The 25,952-nt window shown below is 43.3% G+C and overlaps 1 protein-coding gene across 1 annotated transcript in view; it reads right to left on the bottom strand.

Moving 5' to 3' along the window:
• Positions 1-1,673: 1,673 nt before the first annotated feature.
• The window catches only part of KCNK10 (potassium two pore domain channel subfamily K member 10), a 71,517-nt gene continuing 47,238 nt past the window's right edge, over positions 1,674-25,952 (bottom strand). Inside the window, exons 4-7 of the mRNA XM_035117643.3 lie at positions 20,406-20,566; positions 11,273-11,459; positions 5,944-6,086; positions 1,674-3,537 (exon numbers count right to left, since the gene is read on the bottom strand). Of these exons, the coding sequence (XP_034973534.2) occupies positions 2,917-3,537; positions 5,944-6,086; positions 11,273-11,459; positions 20,406-20,566 (1,112 nt within the window). The 3' untranslated portion in view covers positions 1,674-2,916. The remainder of the gene's footprint in view (positions 3,538-5,943; positions 6,087-11,272; positions 11,460-20,405; positions 20,567-25,952) is intronic.

The following is a 25,952-nucleotide window of genomic DNA, read 5'->3' on the forward strand; positions in this document are numbered from 1 at the left end:
AAGTTATATTAGCAGCACTAATGGAAATGCAGTCAATCAATAAACAGTCAGTGGGCAATTTCAATTTGCATTCTTATCCACTAGTTAATGCATGTAAATAGGCAATGGCTGGGCATTCCCACCTCAGAAAGAAGTGACAGGTTCCTGTAGGAGCAGCCATTTTGTTGTCCCTCTGCTCCTGGAATGAATGGATTCTCCAATTATATTCAATGCAAAGAAGAAATACCTGCCTCCCAGCGGAGGCTGTCTGAAAGATGGCAAGGCCAGAGCAGCAGGCACTTGGGGCATCCTTGATGATGGGACATTTTGGGCTCACTAAAGCCCTTTGATATTTAATTAATTCTCACCTAGCAGCACTAGCACCCCCCAGTGCACACTTGTAAGAGAAAGCTGGGAACGCAGTAACATTTAATGGCTGGCATTTTAAAGAGGGTGTTTTTGTTAAACTTTTTTTTCATATCTGATGTTCAAAGAATGAAAGTTTGAAGGATCAGGTCTTTAAAACATCAGATCTGTGCGATTCGAGCTCTCTCAAGTCTAGCCACTATTTCCCTCTCAAGGTTATCATAGAAACTGCATGTCTTAAGAGAATGTAATTCCCAGTATCTGATCATAAAGTGAAGGGCAACCGACTGAGCAAGCTTTCACGGTTGTCTTGGTTCAACAAATCCATAGACTGCAAGGGTGGGAAGAGTTGTTTTTCTAGCCTTTTTTCAGTTTCTGAAGCAACATCTTTCATTATAAAGGTCACACAAGGCTTTTAATCTATGAATTTATCCAGCATTGATCTTGTCACTGCTTCAATGGCCTCCTAGACCAGCTGATTCCAAGGCAGCCTTTGAGAAAATGTCAGCCACAGGTAAGTTTCTCGCAGCCTCTGCTCTCGCTCCGGACACTCCCACCCCAAGTTTTGCATCTGGTCCCAACTCCCAAGCACCTCCTTTCATTATGCACTTTAATCGCATCCTTCTGAAACAGAGGATCAAGCTACACAGCATTCAATGCGTCTCTTTAAAAAAAAAACCTCACAAGGGGAATCAGGTTTGGTATTGTGGGTGTACAAAGCTCCCCACTGTCTCAATCACCACCACCTCCCCACATTTGCTACAGGTGACAACTCTTCATTGGTGAGGGGTTTTTTTCAAAAACCCAATGCATTGTAGATGGGGCCCACCCCATGCTTTCCCTAGAATGTCAAGGCATGATTACAGAAACTATTCCTGGTTGTATTATCTTCATAAACTAAGTTTGGGTGGATTGTATGGAAGGAGGGAGGTGCAGTGTGTTGCACTGGGTTTGGTGGGATTTGAAGAACCACAGTTGTTGGCGACAGTCTTTGAAGGCTATGCGGAAAATTCATAGACGATATGCAAGTTTGCACATGTATTCCAACCAACCTTTCATTTCAATGCCTTTCCCCTCACTCTATTTCTTACACCAAAGATCTCATTAATTAATTTTCTCACATCCTCTTCCTCTGTTTTGAGGTCTGAAGCTATTTGTGCTCTGCATGTGCGCTCATCAAAGATATGGCAATGGGTATAAAATGTGTAGCAATAATTATCTTGTTGTTTGTTGTTAGCTTTGAAAACAAAAGGGGTTTTGCTTAGGTTCTGAGGGAGGGAGGAAGAGAAACTAAGACGAATGAGAAAGAAAAGTAACACATACAGGAAGATAGTCGACAAAGCATGTGATTTAACAGTTGCACAATATGATGTTATTAATGGCACTTAAAGCTATAAGCACTTAAAAATTTTGATCATATTTTTTATCATAGTCTTCATCATCCACATGGAATTTTGGGAAGTTGTCTGTCCCTCATACCTAAACCCTAACCACCAATAGGGACACAGAGCCCTGAGTTTTGAAAGTTGCCCTGCCCCATGACTTTACATTTTATATGCAATGCCTACTGTTTTTAAAAAAATTCAACTTCTCATCATGCAAAGGCTTCGCCCTCTGTCTTCATTGTATTACAGCATTAAAACTGAAGCTCCATCAGTGATACAAAGTGTGGACGCGAACATTTTAAAACAAGGGGCTCACTGTTTAACTGAACCAAGTGCAAGGTTATTCCTCGCTTAAACAATGCAGATCCTGAAATTTTGAAGCTTCTCCAGTGTATGATTATCAGTTTATAACAGGAATTTCTTCCAAGGGCAGGGAAAAACACCCACCCACACCCCAATTTCCCCCTTTTAAAATTTTTATTTCTTATGTGCTGTTTTTATGTGTTTTCTTTTCTTTATTCTTGGGGGGGGGGAATATCCTGCTGTTATCTTCAGCAGTGTTTCAGCAGTGTCCAGGCAACTTCCTTGTGCATGGGCATTTTTTTTTTTGGATTACTGAAAGCTAATTCATCCATTTTTGTATGTGTGTGTATATATATATATTTGAAATACAAAATGGGAGAACAATCATATTTGGATCCTATGCCAAATCATAAACACTGCCTTATTTTAAAGTTATTTTGCCTTTCCATTAAAAAAAAAACAGCAGTGATAGAAGCAAAGAACTTGTCATTCATTGAAAAGATAGAAGCCTTCTTTCCTCACTTCCCGAAATGCTCTTCTAAGAGGTCTGTCTTTGCTCTCAAACATTCCTGCTGTGTTATTTGCCTTTCCAGCTGTATTACCCTGGTGTCTGGATGTTCCTCCATGGCAAGCACACGTAGGCTGTCATTGCCAATATTCCAGCTGCAGACGCCATTTTCCAGTGTCATTTCTTTTGGCAGAGCAAACTTCGGTTGTTATGGCACAGTGAAATATCCCAGGATGTTATGGAATCAGACTGAATTAGGAGTCTGCATAAGGCACATGTCTTCTTGATATATCTGTATATATATCCTGTACGTATATAAAAGACTAACATTGGTTCATGAGAGTCAAGGGTCATTGTTTTTGTCTGTTTTCACATTTAATTCCTAACTTCAAGTAATGCTTTGTTTTCGTGTTCCCTTTCTTTGGTTTCGCTGGGGATCATCCCGTTCTCGAGGCCCATGTGCTGCTCAATGCATTCGGTGAGAACGGCGGTGCTGGAATGTTCCGAGAGACACCCTTTCTCGGAATCTTCCTCCTTCTTCTCCTCATCCAAGGAGTAGTTCCGGAAGGTCTCGTAGATTTTGCGCACGTCTTCCGGGATGCTCTTCTTCAGGTCTTTGTTTTTCCTCTTTGTCAGCTTGGAGGAAGAGCCAAACTTGTTGATGATGTTGTCCTCAGAGGCCCCCTGCCCATGCTTGCTCAATTGTTCCGTCCCTTTAAGGCGCAGGTTGTTAGGCCTGCTGTTGATGCTTTCCTGAGATGAAGCCTTCAAGTGGCCACTGTCCAAGGCAGCAAAGACGCAGCGTTTCTCTGGAGAGAGCATATCCAGCGAGTGGGCTCTCTGGTCCAGCCCCAGCCGCCTGCGCTCCATGCTCCGAATCGTTGCTGCTCTCTGGAGCTTGTCATGGATTTCCACGCTCAGCCGCCGCCGCGTTTCCCTGAACTCTGCAGTCACGTTGGCTTTCCATTCAGCCGCATGGGCTTTTATTTCACCAACCTGTAAAAAAAGTCAAGAACAAAGAGCTGAAAAAATCATAGTATTTTTTTTAAAAAGGGTGGGTTGTTGTTGTTTGGTACTTAGAAACTCCTGCAAGTATAGATCAAATGGTGCAGGGAAGGGAAGCTACGCTAGTTATAATTATTCAATTGGTTTCTAAATGGCTCTTGTCTACTTCCTACTATATTGCATTCATGCCATTTAAAGTTACACGGGAGGCGATGCTGGCCAAATGTCTTCTTTCACACAAGCTATTCAATGCATAAGAGCTCCCTTTGAGACCAGTTGTGGCAAAGCTGTGACATTCAGCTTCATACAAAATACACCATTTAGACATACAACACCAAGCTTAAATAACAAATTGAGATTCTTCACAAGGAGCCAGGCTTTTGTGTGTGGTTCCCCCCATACACACACACCATGAGGTGGATTTCCAGGAAACCAGAAGGTCTCTGCATTGTGTTAATAAGTATGGACCCACCCTTCTGTTTCCCCCATGACGTTAGCTTTGATGATCAAAATGCTTTCAGATTCAATCAATGCCTGGTCCCTTTTCTTTCACCCTATAGGATCAATACCACAGCTCTATAAAGTGCCACCAGCAAGAATGTTAAAAGGAATTTAAATAGAGGTGCTTCTTTTCTGTGTCTCAACTATGACTGAGGCAAAACTGAGTGAGAGCCTTCTATGAGATTACACCTAAAATTTGGGATTCTCTTCCAAGGAAGGCCTGGCAGGCTCCCTCTCTATTTGCCCTCCCTTGTTTTGTCTTAGATAGGCTTAGAATTTGCCTTCTTAGCAATTTCTAACACGGGATCTGGTTGTTTTCAATGGCCCCTTGCCTGTTTTTAATGGATTCCATCTGTGCTTTGTTTTATTGATGCTTTTGTTAAGATATTATATCTATCATCACAGGGCATGATCTGAAAGCACGCAATGCTACCACTTTGCTGTAGCTAAGGAGGCCTGAATCTGGTTGGTGCTTGAATGGGCATCCATCACATGTATGCCGACCTGGATTCTATGATGGAAAAAATGCAGGGTATAAGAGCAACATCATGGAAGAGGTGTTTCTTTGACCAAGCTGAAACTGTCAAGCTCCCTTCTTATTTTTGCTATGGCCAGGAGGTGTACTGTTGGTAATGCAATCTTGCTATATTTATAGCACTGAAAATTGTTGTGGTTTTTGTGTATGTCGTTATATTTGCCATTATGCCGGTTTTTTTATTATTTTATTATTAAACTAGTATCGTGAAGCCTGTTAAATTAACGGGTGCTAGAACGGGAGGAGGAGGCGGAGCAGCAACGGAGGAGCAGGGCTGCCTCGTCATCTTGCTGCTGGTCACTGGGGGGAGGCCTGCGTCCGTTGTGTGCTTCCCCCGACGTCGTCGCATCTCCCGCCCGCCTTTCCCAACCCACCCAGAGCCGAGCCCGCCTCACGCCGGGTGGGGGGAGGGGTTGGGATGTGGCGATGGGGTGAGGGTGGGGAACGGTGGTGGCGGGGACGCGAACGCACACGCTCCATCGCGCGCTCACGTCACAATCCCTCGCGGTCCCTTTCCCTCTTCCCCTCGCACCGTTAGTCGGGAGGCAAGGCGCGGAACGGCAGTTTGGAGGGGAAGCCGTTGAGGGAGAGAGAACCGCATTCTGCCCCCCCGCGCCCCCAGCTTGAGGGCGCGAGTGAGTGCATGGGGACAGGGAGTGTGCGGGGATTGGGCGCAAACCCAGGGACACAGGGACTGGACGCAGAGACACAGGGACTTTATTATATAGGATTGTTCTAATGATGGTAGATTTTGAGATGCCTTCCCCTTTTCTTTGATGTAAGCCACTTTGAGCCTGATTCTTTTTGCGGAAAGGCAGCATACAAATAAAATTGTGGTGGTGATAAGGGTATTGATGATGGCATCCATCTGTCTCGAGAAACAATGGAGTATGCCTCTGGAGGTGAAGTCAAACCACTGCCTTTGCAGCCCCAAAGTGACCTTTCGGGAGCACGAGCCTCAGTAGAGTGGATGGAGGTCCTGGGCTGCCCAAATGAGAAGACCTTCCTCTCAGTCTTGCTAATGCAGGCCAAAGGGAAGCAGAGTGATATGTTTGGCACCAGCTTGGCTGCAGGAGTTGCCAGAAGGAGGCATACAAGATGCCACCCATCCATCTTAGGGACTCCACTCCGGATTTGTGTAGGATTTACTCCTTAGCCTTTTCTTCTCCGTGATAAGGGCAAAAACAAATAAAATGTTTTGTTTAATATTTTATACAAACCATTTCGAACACTTTTTTTAACAGTGGAAGGTGGGGTACAAGTCTTCTAAAACAGACTTAATGAACTAATAAGGGAAAATCAAAGCCAGCACTAACTGGCAAAGGAAAACCCACCAGGGCCAATCATTTGCCTGTAGTTACCTCCTCTTTAGTCTTCTTTGAAATAACTCGCAACCAATCTCCAATCATACTGAGGACAGCAGCAAAGTACGCAAGGCCCACGAGGATCCAGAACCATACTAAGGGCTTATACCACTCCCGGTAAGGAATTTCGGCATTTCCTCCTGGGGGGACGGGAACAGACAAAAACAAAGAGTGTTTGGTTTTACCCAGGAATTTAAATGCAGAAATATCAAAGGGCGAAACCATGTTTTGTCACTGTTATCAGCCCACCTTTTTCTTTTGCAATGAGATTCCTGCATTGCAGGGGGTTGGACTAGATGACCCTTGAGTCCCTTCCAACTCTAATATTCTATAAGCATTGCAAATGACTATTTACAAAGTGATAGCAAATTGCTGCTTGATAAATTTACATTGTCCTGTGCAGGTTCGATGATTTCTTAACCATACATGATGCAAGATGGCAGACTTACAATAATAATATCCGAAGTATTCTTATTCAGAAATACACCCAGTTCAGTTCTGGAACCTTTGCTTTAGGAACAAAGTCTTCAATTGGTATGGTAGTGGCTCCTTTTTCGAGTCAATAGCGTTACTGAAACTGGACCTTCAACCACTCATTTCCTGAAACAATTTCCTCCATGCCAATGGCTTTAAAACAGCAGCATGAATCAGTCCTTTAAAATCAGGCTGTAATAACTTCTGTCCCAGCAGCCAGCACTGTGCAGGGATTGGAATATCAAATTAAAATGTTGCAAATCCATAACTAAAATTGGAACTTTCATTTGTTTATTTCCTTTTTTCTTGTTCATAACTTTTTAAAAGCAATAATGATCATATTAGAGCAAGCTCTGTTTCAAACTAATTGGGGTAGCAACTGGCAACCATATGCCAGGTCATTATGCAAGGGTTTTTTCTTCAAAGTTTAAAGTTCAGGAATGCAAATGTTGAATCCAAGTATAGAGTTTGAAATGTTTTTGCTGTATGCCAAGGCAGATTTCAAACATAACCAACTTGCAGTGCTGAAGTGCAACTTTCCATGCCTATTTGGAAGCCCAATTAAGTTTCAACTATAGTGAATGTTTATTAGATTGCACCCTAAATTTCCCCCTTTTCCATGTAGCTAAATATTGACAGATTGGCAAAGGCCCACTTGAGATCAGTGGTGCAGTTAGGCAATTTTAAGGGACCACAGCTCAATGGAAGAGCATCTTCTCTGCATGCAGAAGGTCCCCAATTCTATCCCTGGCATCTCCAGGTAGATCTGAGTGAGATTCCTCAGACTCCTACCTGAAACCCTGGAGAGCTACTGCCAGTCAGTGTAAACAGTGTAGAGCTGGATGAGCCAATGATCTGACTCTGTATAAGGCAGATTCCTATGTTCCTAAGCCTGGACTTAACTAGCCCTACGGAGCTCAGTCCTCAACACCACAATATATACAATATATTTGTATTACCTTACTTCAAAACTAAGCAATTTCCTGGGGCCCTCCTGTTCATTCAAGGCCCTTGGCTTCTGCCCTGACAGCACCAATGCCCAATAACATTTATGCATGTAGATGTGCCCCCCCTCCCCTGCACTATGGTTCAGTCCAGACATCCCTCTCACTCCCCCTGAGCGTTTGCACTCTTGCAGGCTGTTAGCAATCTGATCCATTTCAATGAAGCCTTAAAGTGCATTCTGCCCAACCTGTCCAGGAGCGGGCTTGCAATGATTGAAGACTCATATAAAAACCAAAGCATACAATTGCTGGCAGGGATCCAAATATTGTTTTCTCTCAACGTACGCTATACGTGCTGCCACTGCTTTATGCCTTTCCCAGTATAACAAAGGGCAAGCGGTTGTACTCTTTGTTGCTACGAGGCGGTGAGGTTATTCTGATCACATGTGCCCCGGTGGGAATTTGCCATAAACCAAGATAATGGCGATCTAAGCACAGAGTTAAGGAGGGAGCATGGCAGAGGTGCCGCTTCATCCTGTGCTATTTTCTTTGTCCATCCACCGGTGCCACCTCAATCTATCAACAGTTACAATTCCACACACATTTTTTTAAAAAGGTAATAAGCACAGCGAGTGCCATTTTGGTGTAATTCAACCAACGTCCACTAATCTGTGTCTCTGTGGTAATGTGTCATTTATATTTTACAAACAGCTCCTTCAAGATCAAAGGGGAGATAGCCTGACAGGCTGCCAATACAGAGCAATCGGAAGGTCCAGGCAACCGACACATTATTGGATGGCAGTTGCTAGGTATTAGAACACAGTGGTGCATTGAAGGAACTTGTCATATGACAATTCTTCTCAAGAGTTAGTCTCCTAAAAAAGCTGCCAACAGGAAGAAAGCTCCTAGGTTCATCAACATGTTATTGGATTGTTAATGGATGATCTGGATCTGCCCAGTGCCCTAAGATTCGCTACCAGCTCCATCCTTACAAATTCCGTATTCTATTCCATTCATAAATCTCAGAAGAAAACCATCGAGACTGGCAACACTGATAGGATAAGGAAACATGGATAAACTCAGTTCTATTCAAGTTTTCTGGGTAAACATTCCAGGGCCCAATAACTAGATCTCTGCTCTTATCACCTCTCCCTCAATCAGCTCCCCACCCCAGAGAGAGAGAGAGAGAGAGGAGAGAAACTGCATGCACAAACATTTCTCTCCTCCAAGGGATCTGAGTAAATAGCGTTGAATGAGGAAGTGGACAAAGTGTCATCCTCATTCAGATCTATAGGTGGTATTCAACACTAGCTGTACTCAGAGCAGGCCCACTGAAGTTAATGAGCATGGCTAACATAGGTTCATTAATTTTAATTGGTCTGAGTGGGACTTGGTTGAATACAACCCTATGTGATTTTCAGGGATGAGAAAGCTAACCAATTTTATCACCTCATCACCAAGGGAGGAGCAAGGGGTGTGGGCTCAGAGGTTCTGTGGATACTGGAGCAGACCAACAGGGCATCACTGTCCCCATGGGCACCATGTTGCCAACCCCTGGAATATAGTTTTGCAGCCTAATCTACCCAGAATTTTGTGCATTTCATAGAAAGCAAAATGGTCAATTCCCTACATCCTTTCATTTTAACACAGGGCTTCATCTTCATTTCGAAGCACTTGTTAAACCCTGATAATATTGATACAACTGAAACAAAAAATGTTGAAAAAAGAAGAGATAAAAAGAGCCATCTCACAATGATTCCCCACTGTATATCCTTCATTCATGGCCTTCTTGAGAAAGCACACTGAAATGAATGGAATTTGTGGCAGCAATGACTGGTTTTGCAACCAAATACAGTAATAGTATTATAAGAAGAGCTTGTCTGGTTGAGATCAAATGCCCACCTTATCCCTCATTTGGCATCAAGTAATGGCCATTCAGATGCCTGCAAGAAACCCACAAATAAGGCACGAAGGTAATACCGCCCCCCACTGTTGCCCCCTCCTGCCAACTGATATGTTATGTTAAGCACGTTATGTTGAAGAGATTCTACAGAAAAACATGGAGTCAAAGCATCTTCTCTTCATCATGGCAACTGGGTGGGCGGGGGACGACACTCCCTCTTCTCGTTGACCTCCAGTCCAAAATGGTACATTTGCTTTTTGGTAATTGACAGGAACAGATATTTATGGCTCCGAATTGTAGTGTTCTCATCCCAGCAAGTACATAACATCTGCACTACACACCTCATTAGTCTTTCACTTCCAATGTCAGGTTTCTATAATGGGATGGCTCCAGCGCCAATAATTCTATTAAAGATAGAGAACATAATTCTGCAAGCTAGCGCTTAGGAAGCTGTTGTCCATTTGCTTTGAGTGTTTGTGTGTGTCCCTTTTTTCAAAGACTGTAGAACAGCGTTTTGGACAGCTATCATTTATACCTCTGATCTTAATTCCACTTTTGAATTTAGGTGTTTCTAAAACATTGATGTTGTCCTTAGGAAGGCTGTTTTTATTCCGAAGAAATATGTATGAAATAGAAAAACTGCATTCACTTTTATGCATGGTTTGGACACTGCTGATTCCCAGCAGGGGATACCACACACACTAGTATTTTGTCAAATGACTTGCAGCTGTTCACTCATTTCTTCAGCAGGACATCTGCATTCTGAAAAGTTCCTTTTTCCAGATAATTTCCTTTCTTCCCCTACTAACTACTGCACCTCTTTTCTCTACCCCAAGACAAAACAAACAAACGATTCCCTTTCCCCTCCAGGTTCCAATCAAACTGAAGATGCATGGATGGGTTGGGCTATGCATGCACCATCCTTTTAAAATGCTAAAATCCTACCAAACATGGGGAGAGTTAATCTATTCCCTCTCCCTCTCCTCCTGGTGGGATTTCCCAGTACGTTTCCGAGCACAATTCAAAGTGTTGGTGCTGACCTTTAAAGCTCTAAACGGCCTCGGTCCATTATACCTGAAGGAGCGTCTCCACCCACTTCGTTCAGCCCGGACACTGAGGTCCTCCTCCGAGGGCCTTCTGGTGGTTCCCTCGCTGCGAGAAGCCAAGTTACAGGAAACCAGGCAGAGGGCCTTCTTGGTAGTGGCACCCACTCTGTGGAACGCCCTCCCACCAGATGTCAAAGAGAAAAACATCTACCAGGTTTTTAGAAGACATCTGAAGGCAGCCCTGTTTAGGGAAGCTTTTAATGTTTAACAGACCATTGTATTTAAATGTTTTGTTGGAAGCTGCCCAGAGTGGCTGGGGAAACCCAGCCAGATGGGTGGGGTATAAATAATAATAATAATAATAATAATAATAATAATAATAATAATAATAATAATAATTAAAGTTTAGGTTTTTTTTAAAAAAACTGGTTCTGTTTGTGCAGCCTAGCTACTGAATCAGGAAATAGAGCTACTGTTAGGTACTTGGGTGATTTGCATCTGGGGCTCAGATAGAAGGGCCCAGGCATTGCACTCCTCATGCCAAATAGGCAGCTTGTGGGCTGAATGAGTTTGTCCTGGTGTTTTCTGTTCTGAAACACCACCATTATAATGACCAAAAAGGGTACTGGTAACCTGAGGAACCAATGAAGGCTAGAGTTGCCATATTTCAAAAAGTGAAAATCCAGTTTTTGCTCAGACTTGGGATCTGCCCACTAGCCCATCCATGACCATATCACTTCCCTCTGGCCCTTGACTCTTGTTTGCCTGATCCAGTGTCTGATCTCCAACCTGATTATCCTCAACTGGATTACATTACAGATTACATTGCAGTTAAATTTAAGGGGAGGGAATGAAAACAAATTCTGTAAAGTACTGTCTATTTCAAAACACAATTACCATAGAACTTCTTCCCCCAGCATGTACCACTAGGCACTGGGGTGCCAAATTACATGCCTCACCTGCCACAAAATCACCAAAGCCAACTGTGGTCAGAGTGACAACCACAAAGTAAAAGGAGTCCAGAACTGACCAGTCTTCAATATATTTGAAACTGACTGCAGGAATAGTGACAAAGAGGATACAACCAGCCAGGATGAAGAGGATGGTTGAAATCACCCGGATCTTGGTCTGACTCACTTGTTTCTTCTGCAAAAGAAAATGAAATGGAATCAAAACTTCATTTGTGATTGTTAATGCACTGCTTCCTGAAACCAAGAGAAAATGAATCATTTGCCTGGGAGCACTTCAAAGCAGCCTGCAGAAAGATAGGGCAATAAAAAATCAAGTAACTTTTATGGCATTGCAATTTAATGACGAATGTGGCCCAGATTCTCCTAACTTGTCCTGCTAGTGGAAGTCCATGCAAGGAATTCCACTAGTGCTATGTCAATTTGCATTTCTTAGTGCAGAAAGTATTGATCTGATGTGTGGAGATCTTTCCTGTTCTGATTAATACAAGAGGATTCTAGAAGCTACTAGAAGTTTCTCTGAGTGAGAGAAGCAGGCAGAAGCTTCATGACTGTTTGGGTTATAGCTTCTGGGAAGCTAGTTTGAACTAGTTCTCTTATCTCTTCCAATTAAGGTCATGCTGACTATAAATATAGGGCAGAAGGAGCCTGGGCCTTACTTTCTCTTTCTATCTTTCTTCCTTCTGGTGTGGTGTTCTATACATAGTATGCTTATTGTTAAGTTTTAGTCTTGTTATAAGTTTTTGTAAGTGCTGCAACTGGATTTTTTTATAGACTGTGCCAATCCTGAATGTATTTGGATTTGTGACCATTAAGCTCATTTGCCTTCAGCACTAGGAAAGCTCTGCTGGATGAAATACAATTGCCTCCGGTCTATTTTTGGGAACTCTGCTACATGTTGAAGGTTTTCCTCCACACGTATGACAGTGCCATGGTGAGGTATAAAGGAGTGGGAAGGAAGATTACAGAATAGCTACCTCAATGGGAGAGATTTAACACATATTGTCAATTTTTTCATTAAAATCAAGGAGATATCGAAGTGCCTCACATTGGTTGGCTCGTGGCCTAGTTCCCACTGAGGTGATGAAACAGTGCCTTGGGTGTTCCACTTGTCTCCAGGGGTGATGGATCATGAGATGGAATTATCCATAAAAAAGAGAAATATCCTGCACATAGACAACTAGAATGTGAGGTAGAGTTCCAGGTTAGAGCGGGGGTAGAGGAACATTAAATTATATGAGCCCATTTGGCAGCGGTTTACCACATATTCTGAAGGCACGTGAGGCCACCACCTTGCTGAATCTAAACAGGTCTGGGTCCAGTCAGTGCCTGGATGGTAACTCCATGAACTGCCTTGAGTTCCACGGACGAAAGGTAGGTTACAAATGAAATTCAAAACAAAAACATACCACCTCAGTGAGAATTAGGCCTGTTCCTCTCATGCTTCCCAACTGGGTGGGTTTTTTTCAAACCAGGAATATGCTTTTATGCAGAGCTGTGATCTCATTTCAGATTAAAGGGACCCCTGACCATTAGGTCCAGTCGTGACCGACTGGGTTTGCGCACTCATCTTGCATTATTGGCCGAGGGAGCCGGCGTACAGCTTCCAGGTCATGTGGCCAGCATGACAAAGCCGCTTCTGGCAAACCAGAGCAGCACATGGAAACACCGTTTACCTTCCCACTGTAGCGGTTCCTATTTATCTACTTGCATTTTTGATGTGCTTTCGAACTGCTAGGTTGGCAGGAGCTGGGACCAAGCAACGGAAGCTCACCCCGTCACAGGGATTCGAACCGCCGACCTTCTGATCAGCAAGCCCTAGGCTCAGTGGTTTAAAAGGAAATAGGGTTTCAGAAAACTCTCTCTACCTCATTCCCTATGGAAATGCCAGCTGCAAAATTGGCAGTTACCAATCCCACCTGCCAAAGAGCATCTCCATTGCTCTGGACTGAAGAAGCTGAAACTGCATTTCCTCAGCTCTGAAAAGGTCACCTGAATGTGAAATGTTGCAGAGTCAATCGCCAGGTAGCAGCTTGGAAGGGGGGCGGAATAATAATCCCACAGGTCTCAGCAACACAATTTTGCTGCTAAGACTGCAAGTTATTATTCCCTCCTGTAATTTCCCTGGTTATATGTCTGCTCTGTGTCTATCTTTGAAGAAATCAAATGAACAGGAGCAATATAACCCAATAAAAAAGCCCATCAAATCCACAACGTGTGACATATCTGTATCTATAGCTCTCTTCAGGCTTTCCTTTAAAATATTAATTAACACATAGGGGAGGCAATGGGGGCAAATGCAATAATTCCACAAACCCCTCTGTCACGAAAGGAGACTGCAGTGGGCAGCTTTTTGTACCCACTGAGGTTCCCTGTGGGGTTGTGCATTGAATTCAGACAAATCCCAGATCATCAAGATGTTTGGACAGATCTGGGGCTCCTCCAAGCCAAAGCAGCATATCTCCAAACTCCCCCCCCCCCAAAAAAAAAGTGCTGCTGATTTTGAAACCTTGGTAGTTGGAAACCCAGGCTGATCTATTGCCAATCATCTGGAAATCTACCAGTAGATCCCAACCTACCTTCTGCCTACCCTTCCAAACAGACCCTCATTTTGGAGGTAGCCACTGTCTGCACAGTGCACCTATCCTGCTAAAAACATGAATAACAAAGCATGCCTTAGGTTGACAGGGATCCTACTGCTGACAGGTATAGAAGTGCTCATGATTTATTTTACCCCCTGCTGTGCCCAACGCATGTTTCTGCTCGTCCAAAGAAACACATAATGCAGTATAAGCACTAAAATATGAAGCAACTGCAATCCCATAAAATCGACCATGCTTCCAAAAGACTGCAGTTGCTAAAGCCAAATAATGTATGATGGATGGTTTGCATTCTTTACAAAAGCAATCTCTCAGCCCCCTTTTGTTCTTCTCCTAGAGATGCCAACGCCGTATGGGGTGCACAAATCTTCTGAGGTAATGGACTGCAGCTTTTCATTTTAGTTGCTGGCACGAACAACATCAGGTGAGTCAGACTCAACTAAACAACCACAACATTTTCAATTATTGCACACACACACACATGCATGCTAAGAATGGGAAGTCTCCTGTAGCTCAATGTTTGGAGAAGGGTCTAATTGAAAAGAACTATGTTTAACTCAAAGACTATCTGCCTTGCGTTTTCTACCCTTTTATTTACTTCAGGGTCTCAGCTACCTTTCTAAAAATAAAGTGCTTTACATGCGTTATAACATAGTGACACCAGATGGCGCTGTGGAGGCCCATCTTTCACCACTGGGATTTCCCTGTATGAAGTTTACAATGCATTTAACTGAATCACTTTTATTATTCTGTTAAACGCGTTGATCCAGCCCAGGTGAAAATCATTCAGCACCCAACATGAATGCATGTTAATCTCTAGGTAAAGGTAAAGGTACCCCTGACTATTAGGTCCAGTCGCAGATGACTCTGGGGTTGCAGTGTTCATCTCGCTCTATAAGCCGAGGGAGCCGGTGTTTGTCCATGGACAGCTTCCAGGTCATGTGGCCAGCATGACTAAGCCACTTCTGATGAACCAGAGCAGCGCACGGAAACGCCGTTTACCTTCCCGCCGGAGCAGTACCTATTTATCTACTTGCACTTGACGTGCTTTCGAACTGCTAGGTTGGCAGGAGCAGGGACCGAGCAACGGGAGCTCACCCCATCGCGGGGATTCAAACCACCAACCTTTCTGATCGGCAAGCCCTAGTCTCAGTGGTTTAGACCACAGCGCCACCCACATCCCTCTTGGACATCCTCTCCAGGTGGCTGCTTCATTTAAGGGAAAGCAAGTGATGGGAAGGGGCTGAAAACCAATGGAATGTGTGCATTGAGAAATAACCATGCTGGAAAAATGAATGACATCTTTTTTCATTTTAGCTTTACTGATGATAGGCATTTTAAAAGTGCTGGTTCTACAAGCGTGCTTCTTCAGCATTCTTTTGTTTCTACTTACCATGGTGATTTTGTGCAAAATGCAGGCTGTGATTTAGCTAGCATATAGCTCTGGTGTTTGGAAAATGTGAATAAATCTTTACTCTTAATCTGAGAGGTAGCCTCAATATCAAACTGTCCTTTTCACACAGTGCAGCCCAGGTAACACAAGCAGTGCAGTAAACTCTTAATCGCGCATTCAATACTTGCTTGTTTCCCAGCTCCATGTGATGGGAATAATTGGTTTGGACTCATAAAACCATTGCAGTGAGATTTAAAGTGGAGTGTTTAAACAACACATTTAGTGGGGAGCCATGCAGCTAAATCCCCATATCACACTGACTTTAAAAAAAAAATGTGTCTTTGAAACAGCAGCTCCCTACTTTTCTAAAGCAACGATAGCAGATTCTTAAGAGCTAAAGTCACAACAGTTTGCAACATCTCCATAGCTTATATTCTAGAGGAGCCTGCACAGTATAATGCAGTTCACACTGCTAAAAAATATCAGGTAAGGAAATCGTCAGGAAAGGATATCACAGCTTAAGAAGCGGAATTCAAGCTTAAGAAGCGGAATTCAAGCTTAAGAAGCGGAATTCATTCCTGTTTGAATGAAACAGGAAACCATGGTTAAGTAGGTAGCTCACAGGAAAGGAATGAAGGGTGTCCGTTTGTTTGTACAAAAGGTTTGTTCACATTTTTTGTAACTGTAAGTTTCTAAATTATTGAAATTGGATTCAGTTTGATTTTAACCTACAGCCATGGTTTATATCCCACCCCCCAAAAGGCCCTGAGGCTTAAAGCAGTTTTTGATTCAGTTGAGTTTCTAATAAGAATGTAAAGCCTAGGTTGGCCAGAATTCTCATCTGAAAATACAAACACCTCCCTTTGATTTTCCATTCCATATTAACATTCCCATAAATCAGGCATGGCCAAACTTGGGCCTCCAGCTGTTTTGGGACTACAATTCCCATCATCCCTAACCACTGGTCCTGTTAGCTAGGGATGATGGGGTTTGTAGTCCCAAAACACCTGGAGGGCCAAGTTTGGCCATGCCTGCTGTAAACGGTACAAGAGAGACTCAAACATAATTTAAACTTCATATATCAAAATGTTTGCAGCATGAGAACAGAATACCTCTGGACATCACATTGAAGAGGTTCAATTATGATCTCAGCAGTTCTGAAGCCTGTGTGCAATCTGAACATTTGAAGGTGTCTGCAAAACGTGGTGCAACCAGATTTAGTCCTTTCAAATTCAGTTCAGCTAAAGCTGAACTATAGTTTTATTCCTGTGGCAGAAATTACCTTTTTCCAGTTCTGCTCCAGGAGAACTGCTAAAAGTACTGTTGCTGCAGCGAGCAACCGAATTGCTCACAGAAGAAATTGGTTGGGAAGAGTTCCAAATTGTGGAGCACATCCCATCGGCTTTCCAGGCACACGCACAGAGAGAAAGAACAACCCTTCCCACACGCACACATCATCAGCCAGCAGAGTTAGAGAAAGGTTTGTGTCCAAGTCAGTTCCACCGCATAGCAATGGAACAAGTTGAGGACACAAAAGCAGGAATGCAGTTTTATGTTGTTGGAGTGCGAGAGAGAGAGAGACTTTGTGCAGGACACTAGAATGAATGGAAGGTTGCTGGATATTAATGGCCCAGAGATGGGAAGAAGACAAAGTCCCTACCAGAGAAGAATGGCAGATGGACTATGCCGAAATGGCAAAAATGACTGGAAGAATCAGAAATCAGGAAGACCAAAATTTTAATAAGGAATGGGGGAAATACATAATTTATCTTTAAAAACCATTATAAATGGCTAAAATCATTAGTAGGATTGGAATAACACTTGTAGTTTCATGTTGAATTTTGGATATAATGGAGATGAAAAAGATCTGGATTATTATAAAAGATGCAGGAGGAAATGGTTAACAAAAGGAAGCACAACGAGGAGGAGGGAAGTTCAGGAGATTCTTTGGAATCTTGTTTTTATGTTGGTTGTTCGATAATTGATTTAAAATTTTAAACTGAAAAACTAAATATTTTTTCATTTAAAAAAATAGAAGAATAGGAAGGAAGGAAAAATCCTTTAGTACACTGATTTCCCTTAGGGTCAAACAGCAAACATCAAAAGGAGAAGACTATAAGCTACAGCTAGCACAAAAGCAATTTCTATATACTCAGAGCTTTACAGAAACACGGTTGATTTAGTTGGAGCTCAGTAGGGGAGATTCTTCAAGTCCCAGTCAAGATTAACTTCACAGAAACTAGAGTTTTGCTCTTTTCATGGGTCCACTAGCTTAAGTCAGGGGATGCTGCAGTTCATCGCAGTACCTGATCTGGAGAGTCACTTCCTCCCAGCCACCCCACCCCGCAGGCAAATTCCTTCTGCAGACTTAGAAAAATATCCTAATAGAGGATATGATTAATATTAATTTGCATATGGTTCTGGAGACAGTCCCATGGGATCTGAGAGCTATGCCAAAAGGAGGAAAGAGGAAGTGTATTCATCCACAGATCTCAAAGGATTGTAGGTTTTAAAAGCATTTATAAATTATCTATAGTGATAGCCTGGCAGACTGAAAAGCAGACTGCCTTGGAGTCCAGCAGAGATAAGTGGAAGGGGTAGATCCTGGCAAAACATGGCGCTGATACCCTGTTGTCACAGATACTCTTTCAACCCGAAAAGTCCAACTGGGTTGCATAAGAAAAATCACTAAGAGAAAAGCAGTTTTAACTCCTCACTCCTAAGGAGAAAAGAGCCCTGAAAGACCATGTTTCCTAGTGGTTCAACATCCTTTATAATGACATGAGCACAGGGGATCATAGTTTGGATGTCCCCCCCCCCATGAGTCCCCTTCCAAACCTGCAATCCTGTATCTCTGAGGGTAGAATGTATAAGGGGAAGCTCACAGAACCAGTTCCTTTGTCAAGGCAATGGCTTTGCCTGCTACTTACAGTAAGTGCCTTGATTTAGCCTATCTGAAGAAGCTGTCCTGTGCCATAGAAACAAATGGGAGGGCCTTCCCTCACTTAGCTGCTACACAGAACAAGAGTGTTTTTGTTGTTGTTGTTGTTGTTGTTGTTGTTGTTGTTGTTGTTGTTGTTGTTGTTGTTGTTAGGTGTGCATGCTCTCTGCTAGATTTCAGGGCTTCCCTTGAAACCAAATGAGGAAGCAAGATCCATTGGGGTGTTGATGCTATGAGTCCCTCCATTTAATGCTGAGGTTGTATTTGTGTGTCAATAAAACCATATACAGTCGCACCTTAAATCCCGAACGCCTTGGTACTCGGATGTTTTGGCTCCCAAACGTCGCAAACCCAGAAGTGAGTGTTCCAATTTGTGAATGTACTTTGGAAGCTGAACGTCCAATGGGGCTTCCTGCAGCCAATCAGAAGCCGCGCTTTGGTTTCCAAACATTTTGGAAGTCGAACGGACTTCCGGAACGGATTCCGTTCAACTTCCAAGGTACAACTGTATCTTAGAGACACCACAGTCACCATTGACCTTCATTCCAAACCAAAATTGGGTAAGCACAGGAACCCTGGAGTCTCTCACTACTTGGAGACTCAAGTGGTGCATAGCAGTAATCTTGCACCAGATCTCAGGTGCCACTCAGGATTAAAGCAAGCATTGCCTCTCTATTTTTTGTTCATGTGACTGTTAAGAAACAATCATTTGCTGCATTCAGGCATTTTGTCCTATGTAGTTTTGTATATACTGAGGCCACAATTCTATACATGCCTAACTGGAAGTAAGTCCCACTGAACTCATAGGGGTTTATTTCCAAGTTGACATTATGGGGCTGGGCCAATAGAAGTCACATGGTTATTTTTAACAGTCAATGGCCTAGTTTGCACGTGATGCAAAACTATGGTTTGTTTAACAAACCACAAGTTAATGAGAACTGAACCATGCATTTTTCTACAGGCAACCAAACCGTGGCTTGTTTCTCCAAAGTTTTGTTTCTTTTCCAATTGTTCTTGCCTCATGCCTTTGTGGGACGCAGGTGGCGGTGTGGGTTAAACCACAGAGCCTAGGGCTTGCTGATCAGAAGGTCAGCGGTTCAAATCCCTGCAACGGGGTGAGCTCCCGTTGCTCGGTCCCAGCTCCTGCCAACCTAGCAGTTCGAAAGCACGTCAAAGTACAAGTAGATAAATAGGTACCGCTCCAAGCGGGAAGGTAAACGGTGTTTCCGTGCGCTGCTCTGGTTCACCAGAAGCGGCTTAGTCATGCTGGCCACATGACCTGGAAGCTGTACGGCGGCTCCCTCGGCCAATAACGCGAGATGAGCACCACAACCCCAGAGACGGTCACGACTGGACCTAATGGTCAGGGGTCCCTTTACCTTTTCCATGCCTTTGTAGCATCTGGGATGGGACAGTCATGCAACCCATGATTAAAGACGAGTGCAACTTTGTACGTACACACCAAGCCATAGCTAAAACAAACCAAGGCTTATAAGCCAAAAACAAATCATGTCTTCAGAGCTTGGTTTCTTGGTAGCATACAAGTCACTGGACAGGGTTTGGAGTATCAAACAAGCCATAGTTCAATTCACTGTATTTGAATAAACCATGGCTTAGCATTACGTGTAAACTAGGTCAATGTAAGGGTAGCTCATTATGTATGTTAGGTAAGTCACTCATTAAAGCATTTACTTGTTTGCTTTCATGAGGTGTTTTTTCCCCATGTAAGATGGGCTTCTTTTTTTAACAACCAAGCAGTATATCAGATTTGTTAAATAAATAAAATAAAATAAATATAACACCAGTATTGGATCTTTCTACAGGTTTTATACCCAGGGATCTATTTTATACAAGTTTCATATCCAGGGATTTTTCAATATAGGTTTTCTAGCCAGATATTTTCACAGGGCCACCAGTTCTGATACGACCACTATATCTATTTTCTCTTCTAGTCTACAAGCACTCCAAATCCATTCATCTCCTGAATCAGTGATTATGAAGATGAATGAATGAATGAATTTGGAGAGGTATAAAGAACACATTTCCCCAAAATTTTAAGGCGTATTTATGACACAAGAAATGTTTTTAATACCTAACTCTCACTGTGTCTTACCACTCAAAATCTAGCTGTGTGTATGACCTGTCATTAGGGTTCAAGACTAGAAAGAGATAAAGCCATTTCAATCTTACTCGAAAAACCTTTTCCACTCGTGCGATGCTCTTTCCAAAGATGGTCCCAAGCTGGTCACCAATGCCGGCTAGCAGAAAGCCAAAGAGTGGAATCCCAAAGATGGCATACAAAATACAGAAAATTTTCCCACCTTCTGTGCTTGGGGCAATGTTTCCATACCCTGTTGAGAGAGAGAGAGAGAGAGAAAGCACCTTCATCTCTCAGATCAGTATCTGAAGAGTCATTGAGGAAAATGAAAAAGGGAGAGATGCTAAACAACAATGAAGGTATATAAAGAAAGAGGAATTTCCCATTTCCATTGCCCCACATCTCCTCATGAGGTTATATCCAGTTACACTGCACATGTGGAATGAGTTCCTCAAATGCAACAGAATCTCCCCTCCCTCTCTTCCAATCATGCACCCCCAAATCTGCTCTAGGAATTCCTCCAAGCCTCTGGAGCACATTGCGGGTGGTGCAGGAGCTGCAAAGGCAGAAGAACCTCTGTTGTGTTCACAAAAATCATTCTGCACATGCAATGATTTACTTGGAGTTTTTAGTATCTTTCGGGGCACTGCCCAGCAAGACCTTAAGGATAGAGAGGGAGGAGGAGGAGGCTGGGCAGGGACGGCTGGGAGAAGAAGGACAGGAAATAGCAGTAGGAGAAGGGGAGGGGGTGGCAGGAAGTAGCCAGGGAGTGAAAGGGCTCGGGGATGCTGAGCAGGAGCCTCAGCACTGCTCCACCAGCTTGGGAACAGAGGGGGAAATTACGCAGGTCCCATCAGCGTAAAACACAGAGGCGGAGAGTAGGGCTGCCCAAGTTTTTATGTTGGAAGAAAAGCCGCCAAAAGTTACTTCCTGGATCTGAATCCAACAGTACAGATGGCTGAATGATGCCTGCTGCTTTGTACATATGTAAATAAAGACTGAAATATGTATAGCTTTGAGTGATCAGCACCATTTCTTGCGGAGAGCACCCCCACTACCCTTACAGTATCTCACCTGCTTTGTGTGCCAGAAATTGAATAAAAATGGGGTGTGGAAAGCATTGCATTCACCTTGCCTTAATTTATACACCCTGTGGGGCTGAACCTCCAGCATCATGTACATCTGCACAAGTGTTCAACTTGATGTGAATCCCATAAACAAAGCATACTTGTTAGCACTCAATTTCTTTTGTTGTAATTGTTAACTTTATTGAGAAGCTTTTTCGAACCTATTAAACAAGTAGAACATATCGAATACTGAATGAAAACAAAAGGAGTGGTGGTTGAGTCCTCACTGACAAAGTAAAACTGAGATACGGATAAGAGTTCTTGGCAGACAGATACTGGGATCTGATGTTGATGATCATGTGGAGATTGTTCCAGCATATTTTAAAGATGTCTGGGTGGTATTCAACAAAGTTTTACTCAGAGCAGAAATTGAAATTAATGGATCTAACTTAGTCATGTTAATTAATTACAATGGATTCTACTTCAATAAATGCCAGCTTATGTTAGCAACTCCTCAAAAGAAATAATGCCACTGGAACATCACAAGAAGAGCCTGATGGATCATGTCAATGGCCCATCGAGTCCAGCATCCTGTTCTGACAGTGGCTAACCAGGGACTCAGTTATACAGCTGCAAATGAAACGTTTTAGGTGTGTCTTAAGTGCAATATACAATGTGACACTAGATGGCGATGGTCAGGCTTATGGAAAATTCAATGTATTTTTAAAAATGCTCTTCAGAACAGTTTTTATATGTGTGTAGATTCCACCCAAGTGCTTGTGGAAGACCCAAGAGCAGGATTCGAGCAAAAGAGCCCTCTCCCCTCGTGTGGATTCTAGCATCTGGTATTCAGAAGTATTACTGCCTGCAACTATGGAGTCAGGATATAGCCATCATGCTAAGTAGCAGGATGACACAATGCTATCTTGCCATAAAGTAAAAGTGAAATGATACCTGATTACTGATTATCTGACTACCTTTTCACACATTGCACAAAAAACCCCACTAGTCACTAGGTGTACTCAACAGGGAGCTGCAGCTAGTCCCAATTCTCTTATTGCCTGTCTACAATACACATTTTCAAACACAAGTTTGTCAGGTCCAAACTTCCCATTTTTAGCTGTACTCTTTAAACAAACAAACAAAAACCCAACCCAGAAATAATTTTGCAACCATTACCATCTGAACCTTTAACCCTGAGTAAGAAGAAATTGTAGCAAATTATTTTTAAGTAAGAGTAATGGAAATGAATACAAAGGGCTCCCAACTGATTTCTGCACAGATATAGAAGCGGACCGTTGACGCAAATAAAAGGAACCTTACCGTTGTTCCTTTCTCTTCCTCACTGAACTGCACATCCGCTGAAGCCCTTTTAGCAGCTATTAGCACTTTGCTCAAAGTGCCTTATCCTCACCTGAATGACACTGAAGTGTGTGGTAGTGCAGCATTTTGTGATTGTTTGAACTGTCAACATACTGAAACATCCCTTTACTTAACCCTCATTTAAATAAATCTCTGGTTAAATGAATGGGAAAAGCAGCATGGTTCACTGACAGGCCTTGGACATACTGCAGGTATTGCAAACCTCTCTGATCTCATCTGAGGTTACGTTGGGTTTGTCCCCACCAAAAGGAGCTGCACAATACCCAAAAGCAAGAGCCCTGTTCCAAACAGGTACTTATTCACAGGTACTTATTTACTAGATTTAATCCAGCCCCTTTCCCCAAAGGCAACCAGGGAAGCAAACAACAAAACAAAAGATGAAAGTTTTTAAAGCAATCAAATATATTCACAGCAGAATAATTTCAAGGTGGCCAGGAATTAGGAACAGAGTTTATATTGAGTTAGAAGGGAAAAGAAGGTAAAGTACCCCTGGACAGTTAAGTCCAGTCAAAGGTGACTATGGGGTTGTGGTGCTCATCTCACTTTCAGGCCAAGGGATACAGTGTTTGTCCACAGACATTTTTGAAGGTCATCTGGCCAGCGTGACCTAGCAGCTTCTGCTGCAACAGAACACCATGACGGAAGCCAGGGAGCATGGAAATGCTGTTTACCTTCCTGCCGCAGTGGTACCTATTTATCTACTTGCACTGCCATGCTTTTGGACTGTTAGGTTGGCACCGGGAGCTCAACCCATCATGCAGATTCAAACCACTGACCTTCTGATCAGCAAGCCCAAGAGGCTCAGTGGTTTAGACCACAGTGCTACCCGCTTCCCTATTACCTTTACATGTTGACTTAGACCACTGGTCCACCTAGCTCAGTGCGATCTACACTGACTGGCAATGGCTCTCTTGGGCTTCATAGAGGATACAATCCCAGCTAGAAGCAGCTTGCCAGCTGGAGCTGATCCAATGTGGTAGCTTCCTGGTAGGTAGCGCAAATGCAGCAGTGGGGTGCAATCCAGCAAAGTGCAATCTAGCATTCCTGCAGATGCAGATGCACCATGCCAACCTCCTGACTTCCCTACCTTCTCCCTGCCTGTAAGCAACAGCTACCGACCTGCCAGGAAACCAACACAGCAGTTCCTTCCTACCTGACAAGCCACTTCCTTTCTTAGCCCTATGTAAAGATGCCGGGGATTGAACATGGGACTTACTGCATGCTCTACCACTGAGCTGTGGTCCTTCCTCAATGGAAGGACTTCCTCAATGGAAGGACTCCTCAATGGAAGGACTTCCTCAATGGAAGGACTTCCTCAATGGAAGGACTTCCTGAAATGACTCCAGCCTCTCAACTGAATCAGGGTCCTCATTCACTGGCACTGGCGGATTTACTGAGGTACTTGGAAATCTGCCTGATTGGGGTGAGTAGGGGAGCTCAGTTCTAAGAAACAGGGTCCTTTTCTGCTGGTCCAAGCACAGCCACCGCGACCGAGGAAACATGTAAGGCATCTATCTGCCAATGAATGGGGGATTCATTTCAGGCAAGAGCCTGGAGTGCTCCCAGCCAGCAGATCTAATTTGAGATGTGAACTGCAATGTCTATTCAGACATCATACAAAACACACAGGACAAACATTTCCTCAACCAAGCCAAAATACAGTTCCGATTGATAATGCCCATAGGGAACTGGTGCAATCAGAGGGAGCTATTGCCAGGATCTAGCCACAGGAGCAAGGTTGTGTGAACCCAAGTATACATTGTGCTCATCTCTATAAGATGTACTTTGAGATAGCACTGCCTGGTCCTCCATTTAAATGGGATTCACAGCAGCTCGGGAGTTAATTGCCCTGAAAACCTGCAGTCCCCACCATTTCTACCATTTCTTAATGGAATTGAGTTCCTAATGAAACCTATCATTTGATTAATCTGAAATGCATTTTGTCAGCACGGCAGGATACAAATTTTGCTAAAGGAAAGCCATGCTTTGTCATGCTCCTGCACACAGCCTTTGCAAACTGACTCCTGATGTGACTCAACAGGGTAATCACATTTTCAGGCTGGAGTTCTGAATTATGTCCGGTCTTTATCTCATATTATACCTAGTGAAATGTCCAGTTCTTACACACACCCCTCTCCCCACATTTCCCAGTTTATGTGAATCTTCAAGAGATTATCTGACATTCTTACACACACACACACACACACACACACACACACACACACACACACCCTTTTTAAGCACTTGTTTTCATGCATTGTCCAAGAACTTGGACTTTCAAGATATGTTCCCTAACTTCTAGATTAAAGCAATATCAGTCCTGCCACGATAGAAACAACTGCAGGTTTTAAACTTGCCTATTGTCTCACATATTGGATGAAGTACACCCTTGTGCAAATTAATTGAAACAAATAATGAATTTAGTAGTACAAAACTCACATATACATGTACAAAACTCACATATACGTACATTAGTAACAGATATGACCTCCACTATTTTTAAGCAGCATTTGAAAACGGTTTGGCATGGAGTCTACTAGTTTCAAACAGTCACTGTTGCTTTTCGGATCCCTGTACCACACTTGAATCAGCGCCTGAATGAGCTTCTTCATAGTCATACAGTCTATAGCACGGAGGCGACATTGGCGTGTAGCCCACAAATTCTCAATGCAATTTATGTCCAGGGCAGGGGCGTAGCCAGGATGAAAATCAGGGGGGCAAGGGGCGGGGCCAAGGGGCGGGGCCAAGGGGTGGGGGAGGGGCCACAGCGGGGCAAGGAAAGCTCCCTTTTCCCTTGCCAGCTTTCCCTCCTCCCGCCCCGGCGATGGCGGAGGGGGAGGAGGGGATCCAGCCCTCATCAGGATCACCACACCCACACCCACACACTGTCTGCAGTGAATTGGAACTACTTCCCAGTGCAAATAGCTTCCAATATTTGCAATTTAGTTTTTCAAAGCCCAGGGCCTCCTCCAGTGCTTTCATTAATAGAGGTGCATTTAACAGGCAGCCCTGTTTAGGGAAGCTTTTAATGTTTAATAGATAATTGAATTTTAATATTCTGTTGAAAGCCGCCCAGAGTGGCTGGGGAAACCCAGCCAGATGGGCGGGGTATAAATAATAAATAAATATATAATTATTACTATTATTATTACAACAACAACAACAACAACAACAACAACAACAACAAGG

This window comes from Zootoca vivipara, chromosome 1, assembly GCF_965207765.1.
Source record: "Zootoca vivipara chromosome 1, rZooViv2.hap1.1, whole genome shotgun sequence".
In the NCBI taxonomy this organism is placed as follows: Eukaryota; Metazoa; Chordata; class Lepidosauria; order Squamata; family Lacertidae; genus Zootoca; species Zootoca vivipara.